General features: G+C 33.2%; 1 protein-coding gene across 2 annotated transcripts in view; it reads left to right on the plus strand.

Moving 5' to 3' along the window:
- The window catches only part of ERGIC2 (ERGIC and golgi 2), a 44,029-nt gene that overhangs the window by 17,329 nt on the left and 11,748 nt on the right, over positions 1-14,952 (plus strand). For both annotated transcript variants that reach the window (XM_005680705.2, XM_005680706.3), the window contains exons 6-10: positions 2,248-2,288; positions 8,336-8,437; positions 9,514-9,609; positions 11,706-11,761; positions 12,617-12,715. In XM_005680705.2, coding sequence (XP_005680762.1) covers positions 2,248-2,288; positions 8,336-8,437; positions 9,514-9,609; positions 11,706-11,761; positions 12,617-12,715 — 394 coding nt within the window. The remainder of the gene's footprint in view (positions 1-2,247; positions 2,289-8,335; positions 8,438-9,513; positions 9,610-11,705; positions 11,762-12,616; positions 12,716-14,952) is intronic.

Consider the following 14,952-nt stretch of genomic DNA (forward strand, 5'->3'; position numbering starts at 1 on the left):
TTAATTGCTGCTTGCATGAACTTTTCTTGTCTCATGAAATTAATTATGTGTTGGGCTATTTTCTCAATTTAGTCTCCCTTGTATGCTGGCTTGCATAAGTTCTTAAAAATTTCCAGCAGGTGGATGCTAATTTAAGATAATTCAAAACAGTGATATAGTTTGTGTCCTCATTTTTCTGTTTCTTTAAGCATTGTGAGGATTTGAGGAAATATCATCTTGAGCTTATCCTCTGAAATTTATTTATGATATTTTCTAGCAGTCTCCATATTCTGAGTGTCTGTCACTCTTTACATTTATTAAGTCTCTGATTTTTTTTTAATGTATATTTTTTCTGGATAGCTTGTCTCTCTAGCTAGATGCTAAACTCCTGAGAAGAAATTGCTTGATATTTTTCTTTTTTTATAGTTCACAAAATGTAAAGCATAATGCATTACAGATATTAGACTCTGATGGATATGTTAGAATTATGTAATTGTGGCAAGATTATTGATTATTCCATTGTAACAGTTTCTGCCATTCTGTCCATCATCTGCAAATAGAAAAGTTTTATTTTAACTGTCATGAAATAAAAGTCATGTCTTAGTCATAAAGCTAGAAACTTAATAATATGTATACTTTACTTAAAAATTGTAAGCTTTTTATCAGTAATTTTTAAAATGTTTAACAATGTTTCTGGTAAGTATTCACTCCCTTGTCCTAATTTATATTAAAATATTTCAGAATTATTATTAATGTAAAATTATTTGAGATAATTTTTACTTGTTTTTAAATTTTCACTCATTCTTTTAATATGCAGTCTGAATATAGAAACTTAATTCTAATAATTTTATAAGTTTCTAAACCATGATCACATTATGCTATGTGATAGCTATTATTTGTTTAAAGAAAAGAACCATTTTTAGGGATGTGAGAAAGTGAAAAATCTGAGAATTGGGCTTATACACTGACCCTTACTACCTGTGATTTTGAAAAAAATTTTAACCTTTTGAGTTCTTTTATATATATAAAAGAATAATAAACTCACAAGCTTGTTATGAAGATTGAGATAATAATTTAAGTAGCATGTGGCCTAACACAAAGCCACTCTGTGGTTCTTTACCTGCTGTGTTAATCACTATGTTGAGCAGTTTGGGGATGCCAAAGGAAAAATTCCAGTCCCTGCTATCAACAGTTTATTCACAAAGTAACTGGGGAGCAGGTGCATGTAGCCTTATCCGTTTGCCTTGGTGTGTTTTTTAGATGTTAGCAGTTTCTCTGTGTGCCATGGTGTGAAAAGGTTGCAGGAGGAGTAACCAAAGTAATTTCATTGTAATCAGAAAGAAGGGGGTGATTTAACCTGGAACAAATGGTGTATAGAATTTAGACTGACTTTAGGGTCACAATTACAGGAGAGGTAGGCTCCAGGTTAACATAATTCAATAACCAAAGGCATAGAGTTAGAGCTGTTTGATGGAATGAGGGGTTAAGACCAAGGATTTGTAGAGAGAGAGTAGTAGGTCAGGACATGTTATGGAGGCATCATTAATAATAATGATGAGTTAGAACATAGAATTAATATGTCTAGTTATGAATTGTCTTTATAAATATCAAAAGTGGACTTGCTATTGGAAAATTAAATTATGGGTATTGCCACAAACCATGAGAGCTTGCCCTTTTCCCTCTGAGTCTACAAAATAACAAAATTTGTCTTTGAATTGATGATTATAGTACCTAGGTAACATTTCTTGAATTATTTTTTTGGTTAATACATTTGGGAATTACAGTGACACTGTTTAGCTTGTTTCAAAACTTGTTGAATTTATCGTGGTAAAATACCATGACAGAAACGTAGGCTTTGTATGCTTGAATACTATACTTGAGCTGTATGAGTTTTTCATTTCTTCTTCTTTTTTAAATGCTTAAGTTTCTTGCTGGCATCATGTAAATGATTTTAAGCCCTAAATTACCATTATGTACATGTGATAGATTGCATTGTATCCATTCCTATAAATGTAGGTTTTTATAACAGGAAAATACTTTCAGTTAGTAAAATTTCTGTATACTACTTTTGAGTATAAGTGTTTTTAAATTTATATATTTATATTTAAACTTATTAGTTTGACTTATGGAAGATTAAATGTAAATTACGAATACTTGTTTTTAACGACACTATAAATTTGTTCCTTGCTCAAAGAAAGTGTTTTAAATTATGATATTAAAGCTGGGAGAAATTGACAGTTCTGGTGATTATGTTTTGCTTAATTTCAGGCAATATTTGATCTTTCACCACAGCAAAGAGAGTGGCAGAGGTAATAACTAAACAATGTATTGTGGTTCATAGAAATCTAGATCTTGCTTTGCTTATTTTGTCTACTGTGAATTATTTATAGATTCTTCTAGGCATTTGTTTAAATGAAATATTAACAGAATACAGTATATAATACAGTCTTTATAATTTCAAAAGTTTTATCCAATCTTTGGAATGTCATATCTTTTTCTCTAATCCACTTTGAACCATAAATACATTTTATTTTACATTTAAAATTATATTATCTATTTAAATATTTTTAAAAGCATATATGATCAAATTTGAATATAAAGGATATTACGTGAAAATCGAAGCCTCCTCATCATTCTCTAAACCTAGTACCACTGACGAGTGCTAATAACCAGTTTTCTGCATGAGGCCATATTTGCTTATGTTACTTTTTTCCTAATACAAATGGGGTCATTCACTACATCTGTTTTATAGCTTGCTTTTTCCAACCTAACCTTATATTTTGGACATCTTCCCACTTAAGTATATACAGTGGTATATTTTATTCATAAGCTATAATAATTTTTGGATACTTATTGATGGGCATTTAGATTGCTGACAGTGCTAATATCAATGCTCAGTGAAAATTCTTGAATATAATTTCTCATATGAATATATGTATATATTCCTTATGTACTTGTGTGAATATATGTATATAAAATTTCTAGAAATGAAATTTCTCTTTTAGATAATATTTAATGTTTTGATAAGTTGTCACACAAGGAAAAAACATTTCTAATGCTGAGGTAGTGATTGTTAATTAAACTTATTGTGGTAATCATTTCACAGTATATATGTTTATACCTTAATCTTATATAATGTTATATGCTAGTTATATCTCAGTAAGATTGGTAAAAAATTTTGATAGATAATGCCAAATATCTTCCCCAAATAGTTTCATTTATACTCCACAACTATGTGAGAGTACTTGTTTCTTTAACCTCACCGACAGTGGGTATAATCACTTTTTTTTTTTTAATTTTTGCCATTTTGATGGATGAAAAATGATATTGTACTTTAAAATTGGCATTTCTTTATAAATAAGCTGAATATCTTTGATTTTTTTTCCCCGTTTGTATTTTTGTATGAAACTCCTTGTTCATGCCATATGCCCATTTTGCTTGGTCATTGGGTTTCTTCTTACTACCTTTAAAGAGTTCTTTGTATATTAAAGAAATTACTTTTTTATGGTAAATGGTTACTGCATTCCCTCTCTGTCCTTTCTTTTTGGTTTCTAGGCTGTGTCTTGTGTTTAAAAAGGCATTATCTAATTTAAGATTATTAAAAAGAAATTTTTTTACTCATCCTTTTCTTTCTTTCTAGTCCCTAAGTATTGGTTCATTTCAAATGTCTTTCTCTTTTAATTTCCACTTTCATCGTTTGGAGAGATTTTAAAATTAAAGTCGAAGCAAATGTAGTTGAACAAAATAACTTAACGTTAGGTGTCTCTGGGCTTCTAGTGCTTTTAGTAGAGAGCTGTCCAGGAATGAAATGTATTACTTTATTCTAGAAATGTTAAAAGTTATGTCTGCTTTCATCTGGAATTTTATTCAGTGTTCAAAACTAGTAATAAGTGAGAGACAAGATTGTGTTTTTACTATTAAAATTATAAATATGTTCCAGCGTACAGTTTTCCATTTTTCATCATAGTGCACTTTTTCATATCCCTTCATGCATGGAACATTAGCTTGGGTTTTTACTGGCCTATTTGAGGCTCACACACACACACACATATGGTTTGTTGTCATCAAGCTCTTTTTCCACTGCCCAAGCAGTAAAAGTTGAACTCTGGAAATACATGACATACAAAAATATGAAGGATTCAATTTCTGCTAGCATTAGCTACAAAGTTTTTGAGTCTCTGTACATGTATACATCTAAAGATGAAATCTGACCTCTTGAAGCTTCCTAAATTATTGTGTTCTGCTTCCAAACAAATATTTGTGAATGAACTAGAGATGCCTAAGGGCTAACAACCTAAATAATGTGCATACCAAAATGTTCTTTTCCTGCAGAATTTGCTAAAGATACTTAAGTTTTCTTTCAGTTGTTCTGCTTTCTTAAATATTTAGGATCCCAACTAATCTTTTTCCTGAAGTAGTAAATCTCAAACTCTGGACATAGCCTTGCTGATTACAGCTATTTATTTCTACTGATTTTACAGTGTAAAAATGACCTTTTATTTTAACTAGGCCTATTTTACCAATGTCCTCAGTGGGTGATGCATATGTATTTTATCTTTATCTCTCACTTGCCCTTCTAGAAAATGTTTATTATTATATCATGATAGGATATAAAGTATATTCTGATTTATATTTGCTTCTTCAGGTGTTTCTTTGTTTATAGTTTTTCAAAATTATTTATGTATGTTTATGTTTAAAAACTTTTTATGAGTATTTTTAGGTTCACAGCAAATTTGAGTGAAAACTATAGAGTTCCCAAATATCCCCTGTCCCTTCATATGCATGGCCTCCGCCATTATCAATATCTTGCACCAGAGTGGTACATTTCTTCCAGTTTATGCACAATATGAAAGTGAAGTCACTCAGTCCTGTCTGACTCTTTGCGACCCCGTGGACTGTAGTCCATCAGGCTCTTCAGTCCATGGGATTCTCTAGGCAAGAATACTGGAGTGGGTTGCCATGTCCTTCTCCAGAGGATCTTCCCAACCCAGGGATCAAACCCAGGTCTCCCGCATTGCAGGCAGATGCTTTAACATCTGAGCCACCAGGGAAGCCCATGCACAATATGAATACATCCTTATTGCCCAGAGTCTGAAGTTTACCTTAGAGTTCACTCTTAGAGACGTGCATTCTGAGTTTTAACAGATACCTAATGACATATACCCAGCATTATAGTATCTGTATTTTTGCTGCCCTGAAACTCCTATTTTGTCTGTTCATCCTTCCTTCCCCTCTGGGTTATAAATTTTGTACTAGTTGAGTTTGAGTTCTAATATAGATGACTTTGGATGTTAGTTATATAAAGATACAGAGTTAAAGTAGGTGAAATAGGATTATATCTAAAGAGATGAAGTTATTGTTGAAAATGGTAGAAATAGAAGTAATACTTTTATTCTTGGTCTTGTTCAGAATAAGTAATTTCATGAGTTATTGTAAATGTAAGAATTTAGTTTAAAAAAATGTCTTCAAGCAACTCTGTTTTATTTTGACTATATTTAAAAAGAAAATCTAAGCATGAGTTCTCAAATGTATACTAAGCTGTCTATAATCCTATACCCTATATGCTGATACTCTTTTTAAAAATTATAGGTAGAATGTAATATTTCGTTTAAAATGATCATGTCATAGAATAAAGTTCAGGTTACTTCAGGAAAGGCAGATACCAGGTGATGTTAAATTTCACTGTGGCCTAGTTTGTACCGAGAATTGGCTGCTCGTGTTGCGGATTTATACCCCAGTCATCTCCACTTTTCAGTTCAGTTGCTCAGCTGTGTCTGACTCTTTGCAGCCCAGGACTGAAGCATGCCCGGCTGCTTCCCTGTCTATCACCAACTCCTGGAGCTCGCTCAGATTCATGTCCTTTGAGTCAGTGATGCAATCCGAACTTGCCCTTCTCCTGCTCTCAGTCTTTCCCACCATCATGGTCTTTCTAGTCAGTCAGTTCTTCGCAACAGGTGGCCAAAGTATTGGAGCTTCAGCTTCAGCATCAATCCTTCCAATGAATATTAGGACTGATTTCCTTTAGGATTGACTAGTGCAATCTCCTTGCAGTCCAAGGGACTCTGAAGAGTCTTCTCCAACACCACAGTTCAAAAGCATGAATTCTTTGATGCTCAGCTTTCTTTATAGTCCAACTTTCACATCCATACATGACTGCTGGAAAAACCATAGCTTGGAATAAATAGATGTTTGTCTGTAAAGTAATGTCTCTACTTTTCAATATGCTGTCTAGGTAGGTTATAGCTTTTCTTCCAAGGAGCAAGCGTCTTCTAATTTCATGGTTGTGGTCACCATCTGCAGTGATTTTGGAGCCCAAGGAAAGAAAGTCTGTCACTGTTTCCATTGTTTCCCCATCTGTTTGGCATGAAGTGACAGGACTGGATGCCATGATCTTATTTTTCTGAATGTTGAGTTTTAAGCCAACTTTTTCACTCTTCTCTTTCACTTTCATCAAGAGGCTCTTCAGTTCCTCTTTGCTTTCTGCCATAAGCGTGGTTTCATCTGCATATCTGAGGTTATTGATATTTCTCCCAGCAATCTTGATTCCAGCTTGTGCTTCATCCGGCCCAGAATTTCACATGATATACTCTGCATGTAAGTTAAATAAGCAAGGTGACAATATACAGCCGTGACATATTCCTTCCCCAAATTTGAACCATTCCATTGTTCCAGGTCCAGTTCTAACTGTTGCTTCTTGACCTGCATACACATTTCTCAGGCATCAGGTCAGGAGGTCTGTTAATCCCATCTCTTGAATAATTTTCCACAATTTGTTGTGATCCACACAGTCAGATGTTCTTCTGAAATTCTCTTGCTTTTTCTATGGTCCAGTGTATGTTGGCAATTTGATCTCTGGTTCCTCTGCCTTTTCTAAATCCAGCTTGAACATTTGAAAGTTCTTGGTACATGTACTATTGAAACCAAATTTGGAGAATTTTGAGCATTACTTTACTAGCATGTGACATGAGTGCAATTGTGCGGTAGTTTGAACATTCTTTTGCATTGCCTTTCTTTGGGATTGGAATGAAAACTGACATTTTCAGTCCTGTGGCCATTTCTGAGTTTTCCAAATTTGTTTGCATATTGAGTGAAATACTTTCACAGCATCATCTTTTAGTATTTGAAATAGCTCAGCTAGAATTCCATTACCTCTACTAGCTTTGTTCGTAGTGATGCTTTCTAAGGCCCACTTGCCTTCGCACTCCAGGATGTCTGGCTCTAGGTGAGTGATCACACCATCGTGGTTATCTGGGTCATGAAGATCTTTTTTGTATCGTTCTTTGTGTTCTTGCCACCTCTTAATATGTTCTGCCTCTGTTAGATTTCTGTCCTTTATTGTGTTTATCTTTGCATGAAATCTTCCCTTGGTATCTCCTGATTTTCTTGAAGAGATCTCTAGTCTTTCCCATTCTATTGTTTTCCTCTATTTCTTTGCATTGATCACTTAGGAAAGTTTTCCTATCTCTCCTTGCTATTCTTTGGAACTCTGCATTCAGATGGATATATGTTTTCTTTTCTCTTTTGCCTTTTGCTTCTCTTCTTTGCTCAGCTATTTGTAATGCCTCATCAGACAACCATTTTGCCTTTTTGCATTTCTTTTTCTTGGGGATGGTTTTGATCACCACCTCCTGTACAATGTTCTCTATCCAAAGTTCTTCAGGCACTCTGCCTATCAGATCTAATCTCTTGAATCTATTTGTCACTTCTACTGTTAGTTGCATGCCCGACTTTTTGTGACTCCATGGGCTGTAGCCCACCAGGCTCCTCAGTCCATGGGATTCTCCAGGCAAGATTACTGGAGTGGGTTGCCATGCCCTTCTCCAGGGAATCTTCTCAGCCCAGGGATCGAACCTTCGTCTCCTGCATTGCTGGAAGATTCTTTACCACCTGAGCCACAAATGAAGCCCCCAAATCTGTTATGTGACCCTGTATCTGTCCTGTTCTTTTTATCTATAACACTTTATTCAGTATCTGACAAAAGCTAATGATTTTGTGATTGCTGCATACGTTCATGAAAAATGAATTTAGATATTCAGATGAACAGAAAAGGCCTTTCTTGGTGGCCCTCATTCCACCAGTGATGGACATATAAATAGGATACACACGCTCATTATTGGTAGAAATAGACAGGATTAGGGACCCCGGCTTTTAGACCTCTAGCCACACTACCTCTCTTTTCCTGCTTTCCAGGAAGTGACCAAAGAATACTTCGAACTGTATTTTAGAATAAGGTTCTGTGATAATAAATATATGACTTAGCTAAGTCAACTAGCCATTGTTATATTTCAAATACTGTTGACTTTCTCTTTGTGTCTTATTGTGTTTTTAAACTGTTGCTTGTTTGTTTTGTATTTAGGATGCTACAGCTGATTCAGAGTAGACTGCAAGAAGAACATTCACTTCAAGATGTGATATTTAAAAGTGCTTTTAAAAGTGCATCAACAGCACTTCCACCAAGGTGAGATGTGTATTTTAATTATGAGACTATTTACTAAGGATTTACTGTGACATGATTTAGTTATGGTTTAGTTCTCTGAATCTCATAGTTCTTAGAGAAAATATAATCATTCTGTATGATGAAGATGCCTTTTTAACTCTTGAATTTATGGCCTGTGATATTGATCAGGATTATCATAAATAATAATATTTTTATTTAATTTTTCTCTTTTATGTGTGTATGGTATACCTTCATATAAAATTGTGCTAAGTTTTAAGAACAAATTAATTGCATTTACCATTATGGTGATGTATAAACTTTGGTTAGGAATTTCATGATTTCATGTTTTTATATTACTTTTGTCTCTTTTATAGATTAGAAGAGCTGATATTTGGAAATGCTATTGTGATAAAAATGATTATTTAAATTTAAAACTATATAGAGGTTTTACATTTGTTTAGGAAGAAAATATTCTTATGTATATGAAGTTAAGTGTCATGCCCTTCCCTTACCTCATTCTTCCTGTCTCTGAAAGTACCAGAAACAAATGATGAAAGTGTCTTTGTTGGACTAATAATTCTTTACTTTTCATTTTTCTTCTCTCATTAGATTTAGTGCTCTGATTAAATTTTAATAACTATGAAATTTTAAGTTTGTGTAAATATATATTCAATAGTTGGGCTTTCCTGGTGGCTAAGATAGTAATATCTACCTGCAGTGCAAGAGACTTAGTTCTGTCCCTGGGTTGGGAAGATCCCCTGGAGAATGAAATGGCAATCCACTCCAGTATTCTTTTTTGGACAATCCCATGGACAGAGGAGCCTGAGGGCTACAGTCCGTAGGGTTGCAAAGAGCCAGACACAGTTGAGCAACTAACACTTTGACTTACTTTTCATTTTCATATATAATTTTTTTTCATTTTTGTAGTTTTTTAAAATAAATGTTTAGATTTCAAAAAACTGCTATTTTGCTTTTGACATTTAGAACATTATGTAAAATTCTATCTTTAGAAGTTTTTTTCCCTCCATAAAATTTTCTCACCAGTAAATGATAACTACTGACTATGCTGTAAGTGATCATAATGTATCTTGTAACAGGGAAGATGATTCGTCACAACCTCCAGATGCTTGCAGAATTCGTGGTCATCTGTATGTCAATAAAGTAGCAGGGAATTTTCACATAACTGTGGGCAAGTATGTTCTTTTCACTTGCTGAAAATACTTTAGACAAGTTGGCAGTCTGGTTAAAAGTCAAAACTTTGCTAATCAGATAATATCTAACTAACAACTAAATGACTCTTCAAATGTGTATCTTTGATGTCTTCAGATTGTTTAGGCCTTCAGCCTCAGGAAAGAGAAGACTACTGACTTTAAACACTTCTTCTTTAAAACAAAAGGATAACAGTCATCTTATCTTTCATATATTAAAATATAGAAAATGTAGGTAAATGTGAATTAAAACCTTCAGCTTGCCAAGTGTTGGTAGCCACAAAGGTCTTAATTAGACATTTCGTTAATTTGTTCATTTTGTTGGATGATACTAGGTTTTTTTTGTTTTTCCTTTCAGTGATTCTCATCAAAATGGAATCCCTAATTCAAGATAATATTTTGATATAGGTAGAAATGTGTCTGGGATAAAGTTAAATTAGGTGAATGTTAAAGAAAAATCTCAGATTTTTTATGAACAGAACCCAGCACAGAAACTGTCATATGGTAAATACCTGGTAAATTTCTGAATAAATAAATAGATTCTCTGATTATCTCTTCCCTCTTTCTCTGCCTCTTTCCCTCCCTTCTCTCCTCCTAGCTAGTTTCAGAGCTGAACAGTTCTTCATTGTAAAAAACATTTCTTGAGTATTTGCTACATGCAAAGTACCATGCTACATACTATAGATGAAACAGTGAAAACCAGAGAAAGGGTTTGCCCTTACGATGCTGACATTCTATGAGAGAATCTGAACTTTAAACAGTGAATTACACTAATAATTAGTTAATTATAGTTGTATAATTACAGTTGTATTGTAGATATAAAGCAAAACTGTGGCTGATAAAAAAAACTGTATAACAAGTTTGCTGGTCTACTGTCCGAATCAGTGGAGGCTTTATTGAAGAAAACCTTTGAACACTAATGGATGATTCGACATTTTATATGTAAAGGAGAGAATAGCATCTAGGCTGAAGGAAAGGTCATGAAACAGGAAAGAGCATGGCTGGATGGAGATTTTTTTTTTAACGTGCAGAGAAAACATTAGACTTTGTTCCAGTGTTTACAGTGATCAGGTCAAGTGTTGCTTTGTTTCCTCTGTCCCACTCCTCTTAATGTTCATGTTTTGTTACTGTTGCCAGGAGCTATTCTTCCCATCCCCAACCTGTAGATGGAAACCTTAACTTCTTCATATCATATAGTCCAACAGATAATTGTTCGCTCAAAGAAATTTAGAAGTTTATTGCATCTCTGGATACAAACAATATCCTATTCCAAAATTAACTGAAAGAGGGAAACTGACAAATATAGTAGCAACCTCTATATTTTGGCCTTTGTTCTTAATTTCTTTACACATCTTTCTTTGTGATAATTCACATCTTCAGTAAGAGAGTTAAAATGGAAAATCATTTGGTTTGTATCCTATCCATATCGTATCTGGGATTTTGAAAATAAGGAATGCCAACTCTAAAGCCCAATTAAGCAAAATGTTCTCTCCCAGAAAAAATACCTGGATTCCAAAAAAAAACCTGGATTCCATAAAAGTACTCAGTGATTACTATTATAATTTGAAGTTTATTAGTACGTTTGTGAAAATTTGTTTTCTCTCGTTATGTAACTACATAATATTTTCAGTTTTGCATCTTGGCCCACAAACCTAAAATATTTACTGTCTAGGTCTTTTCAGGTGGCTCAGTGGTAATGAATCCACCTGCCATTGCAAGAGACATGGGTTCAGTCTCTGGGTCAGGAAGATCCCCTGGAGAAGGAAATAGCAACCCACTCCAATATTTCTGCCTGGAAAATCCCATGGGCTGAAAAATCTGGGAGGCTGCAGTCCATGGGGTCACAGAAAAGTTGTACATGACTTAGCAACTAAAACAATAACAACAACTTTACAGAAAATGTTTGCTAACGCCCAGTTTATTGCATCAAGATGAATAGATTTAACTACTTAAATCATAGGTCAAGTATGTTATATTATTTAATTCTAAGAAAATCATATAGTTTAAGAAAGATCTGCTTTCTGATTTTAATTCATCATGTATTTAATGTTATTACTCCAATCTTTTTTCCCTCCTTTCAGGGCAATTCCACATCCCCGAGGTCATGCACACTTGGCAGCACTTGTCAACCATGACTGTAAGCAGTTTCTGAAATTTCTTTCTGGGAAGATACCCTTGGGAAGAGTTTGTTTTTAAATTTTTAGTGCAGGTACAAGGTAGGGCTTTGAAAGTGGCCTGCTCTGAAAGAAGATAGCTAGCTACAGGAGAAAATAAATGATTTAACTTAATGCCTAATCTATTTTCTCTTGTCTTTAAGCTACCTATTTGATTATAGCTCTATTTAGTCATAATTCTATTTAGTCATAGCTCAGAAGTTGCTAAGGTTAGGGGAAGAGCCTTAGTGTCCTTTTTATCACTTAGTACACATTTCTGTTAATTTTTATAATAATGAAGAGAATATATTTGAAGTTTCCATATGTAAATTTAAATAGGGACATTTACACACAGATATAAAGTATTCAAGTTAGTTTCATGTAACGGTTATCATAAATTTAGTTCTTAAACTCTGTTGGAGAATAAAAACAAGTAATAAATTCCATAAAAAACAAATTTGGTCACATTTAGCAATGATGTGTATTAAAAATATATCTGATCAGTTTCATGGACATCACCCCAGTTCTTCTAACAACACAGTCCTGTTTCTGTATGATGATTTGGACTAGAAAAGAATTATTATTTTTGTTATCAGAATTAGATGTTATATTATTTCTTAGATATTAATTTGTATATAATTATGAAATTTGCAATACAGTGTTCCTATGTATTCATATACTTTTTTTCTCAGAATAATGTGGTTTTAAATACAGTATTATCATGCCACCAGATTTTAGATACTTTCATTTGAGAATAGACAAGAATGTGAACTAGTCTGTAACATAGTTTTAAGTAATTTAATGTCTCTACTTAATAGTTTTATTTTTTTGCTTCTTAGCTTACAACTTTTCTCACAGAATAGATCATTTGTCTTTTGGAGAACTTGTTCCAGGAATTATTAATCCTTTAGATGGAACTGAAAAAATTGCATTAGATCGTAAGTATTTAAAAATTACTGTTGGAATTTGCGTGTAGGCAAATTATTGTTGTAACTTTGATAAAACATTTAAATTAATTCTTTTCTTAACCCCCTTGTAACAGATAAACAAATCTTTTAAGTGGTTTAAATGGTTGATAATCATTAAGTGACAGTGTTTTGTGGAGAGAATGTCCTAGTAGTGGATGAATTTGAATGGTAAAGAATGTACTGTGAAACAGAACAAGGAATTAGTCAAAAGTAAGCAGGACAAGGAGTAGAATTTAAAAGCTCTTCAAATGTATGAAAGGTTAATGTAAGAGGGTATAACCGCTTTTCCATATTCAACAAAGAAAGAATAAAAGAAAATTTGAACATTATAAAAAGAATTTCTTTCTTTTTATAGACTCAAAGTTATAAAATGCATGCTATACTTACCGTATCAAAAACCTCTCTGGAGAAGTTTACAAACATCAGAAACCTAGAGTTTTTCTAGAATGGTTTGTTGTTAATACAGAAGTAGTACAGATATCTTTTATAACTGTTTTAACTGTTCCATTTAAAATTGTAGCTTAACCAAATATAAATGGATTATTTTCTTAAATTTTGTAGCAAGTTATATTTCCTCATATTTCCTGAAGATTTTTGGTTGCTTTTCTTCTTAAATACTCATATTGTGTGACATACCTTGAGGTCTTCTAAAGCTTCCTGTGCTTTCCTTTTGCAAAAGAAGTCTAGTCTCTGCAAAACTAATTAAGGATTTTATTTGTTTTAATTCAAATAGATTTATTAATATACAGTATTTTACTCTGTTAGCACAGCATTGTAATCAGATACATTAAAAATGCTTTATTTAGAATATTCACATTCATGAGTATTTTATGTTTCTGTTTGGGAATGTGTCACTTAAGGAAACTTGAAACGTGAGTAGAAACATTCTGAGAGTTACAAGCTTTATTCTCTGTAATCTCATGTTAAGTATATGTTCATTCCACACTGAAATACATTACATATTACCTGAGGTGCTCATTTGAAACATGTTGGTTAATACTTTGTTTCAGGATCCTAAAATGAACTATAAATTTTTATAAAGAAGCAGATTTAAATATGAACAGATTAATTTTCAAAAGACTCTTGAAGTTCATTTGTTCCTAAATTCAGGGAGACTAAGGTATTTAGAGTTATTTTGTAAAATGCCATGAGATGAATGTCGGCAGGTTTTCAAATCTTTAAAGCAGGTATGCTCTTCTGCCTAATATATATTCTGTTGGGCCTCTTTTTCAAAAAAGAAAAAAAGAATTCAATATCTCAGATCCGGTGGGTTCAGATAATTGCCCCCTCTGATGTAGCAGTTTTCAAGGGATTACTTAGCAGTGACATCTTTAATGCTGTGCCAGTTTGGACTGTAAATCTTGCAACAAAATCTTATGCAACAGCATTTTCTGCCTTTCCTGGTTATTAAGTTATCTAGCAATCTTATATATTAGACAAATAGTCTGTAGCTTAGAAAGCTCTGGCGTTTCTTTGACCCTCATGGGTTATTATTCATTGCATTGGTACTTCACTCCTCATGGTATGAGGGTATGAGATTTCATTTGTCTTTCCTTTTTTCCTGCAAGTCTTAATTTTCCCACACATGTGTACAGCATTGGGTGTAACCTCACCACTCTCAATTTCATCTTTTTTCATAAATACTTAACATTTGAACACCTTCTATCATTTTTACGTTGCTACTTTTATCATATAATAGAGTTATAAAACATCTAAAGAAATAAGCACAGATTGAGCAGTTCACTTCATATCAAAAAATGACTCAAAGGATGAAAGCTCAGCTGACAAGCCAATTATTGGTGGTAGACAAAGTTGACACCCTCTTGCTCTAATATTATATGTGATAATATTTAAGATTGAAATTGAAATTGATAATAGAAAACTGGTCAAAAACTGTTTGTGTTTATGAAACTGATAGTGGTACAAGCATTAGGTGAAATAAGAAATGGTGAGGTTGAAACAGGCTTTGGTTTATTTTGTCAGAAACTTGTCTAATGTTTGCTAAACAGACCATTACTCTTACTTCTCCCTTCTATCTATAGTTTTACCTCTTTCTTCTATTCTGAATTACGCTGAGATTAGAGACTGAAAAATTGAATTGATGGAAATAAAAATTTATTCATGCTGAGCAAAAGAAGCAAGACATGCCAAAGTACATACATATACTACCATTCATATGAAATTTTGGAATGGGCAAAACTAGTGTG

This window comes from Capra hircus, chromosome 5, assembly GCF_001704415.2.
Source record: "Capra hircus breed San Clemente chromosome 5, ASM170441v1, whole genome shotgun sequence".
Taxonomy (NCBI): Eukaryota; Metazoa; Chordata; class Mammalia; order Artiodactyla; family Bovidae; genus Capra; species Capra hircus.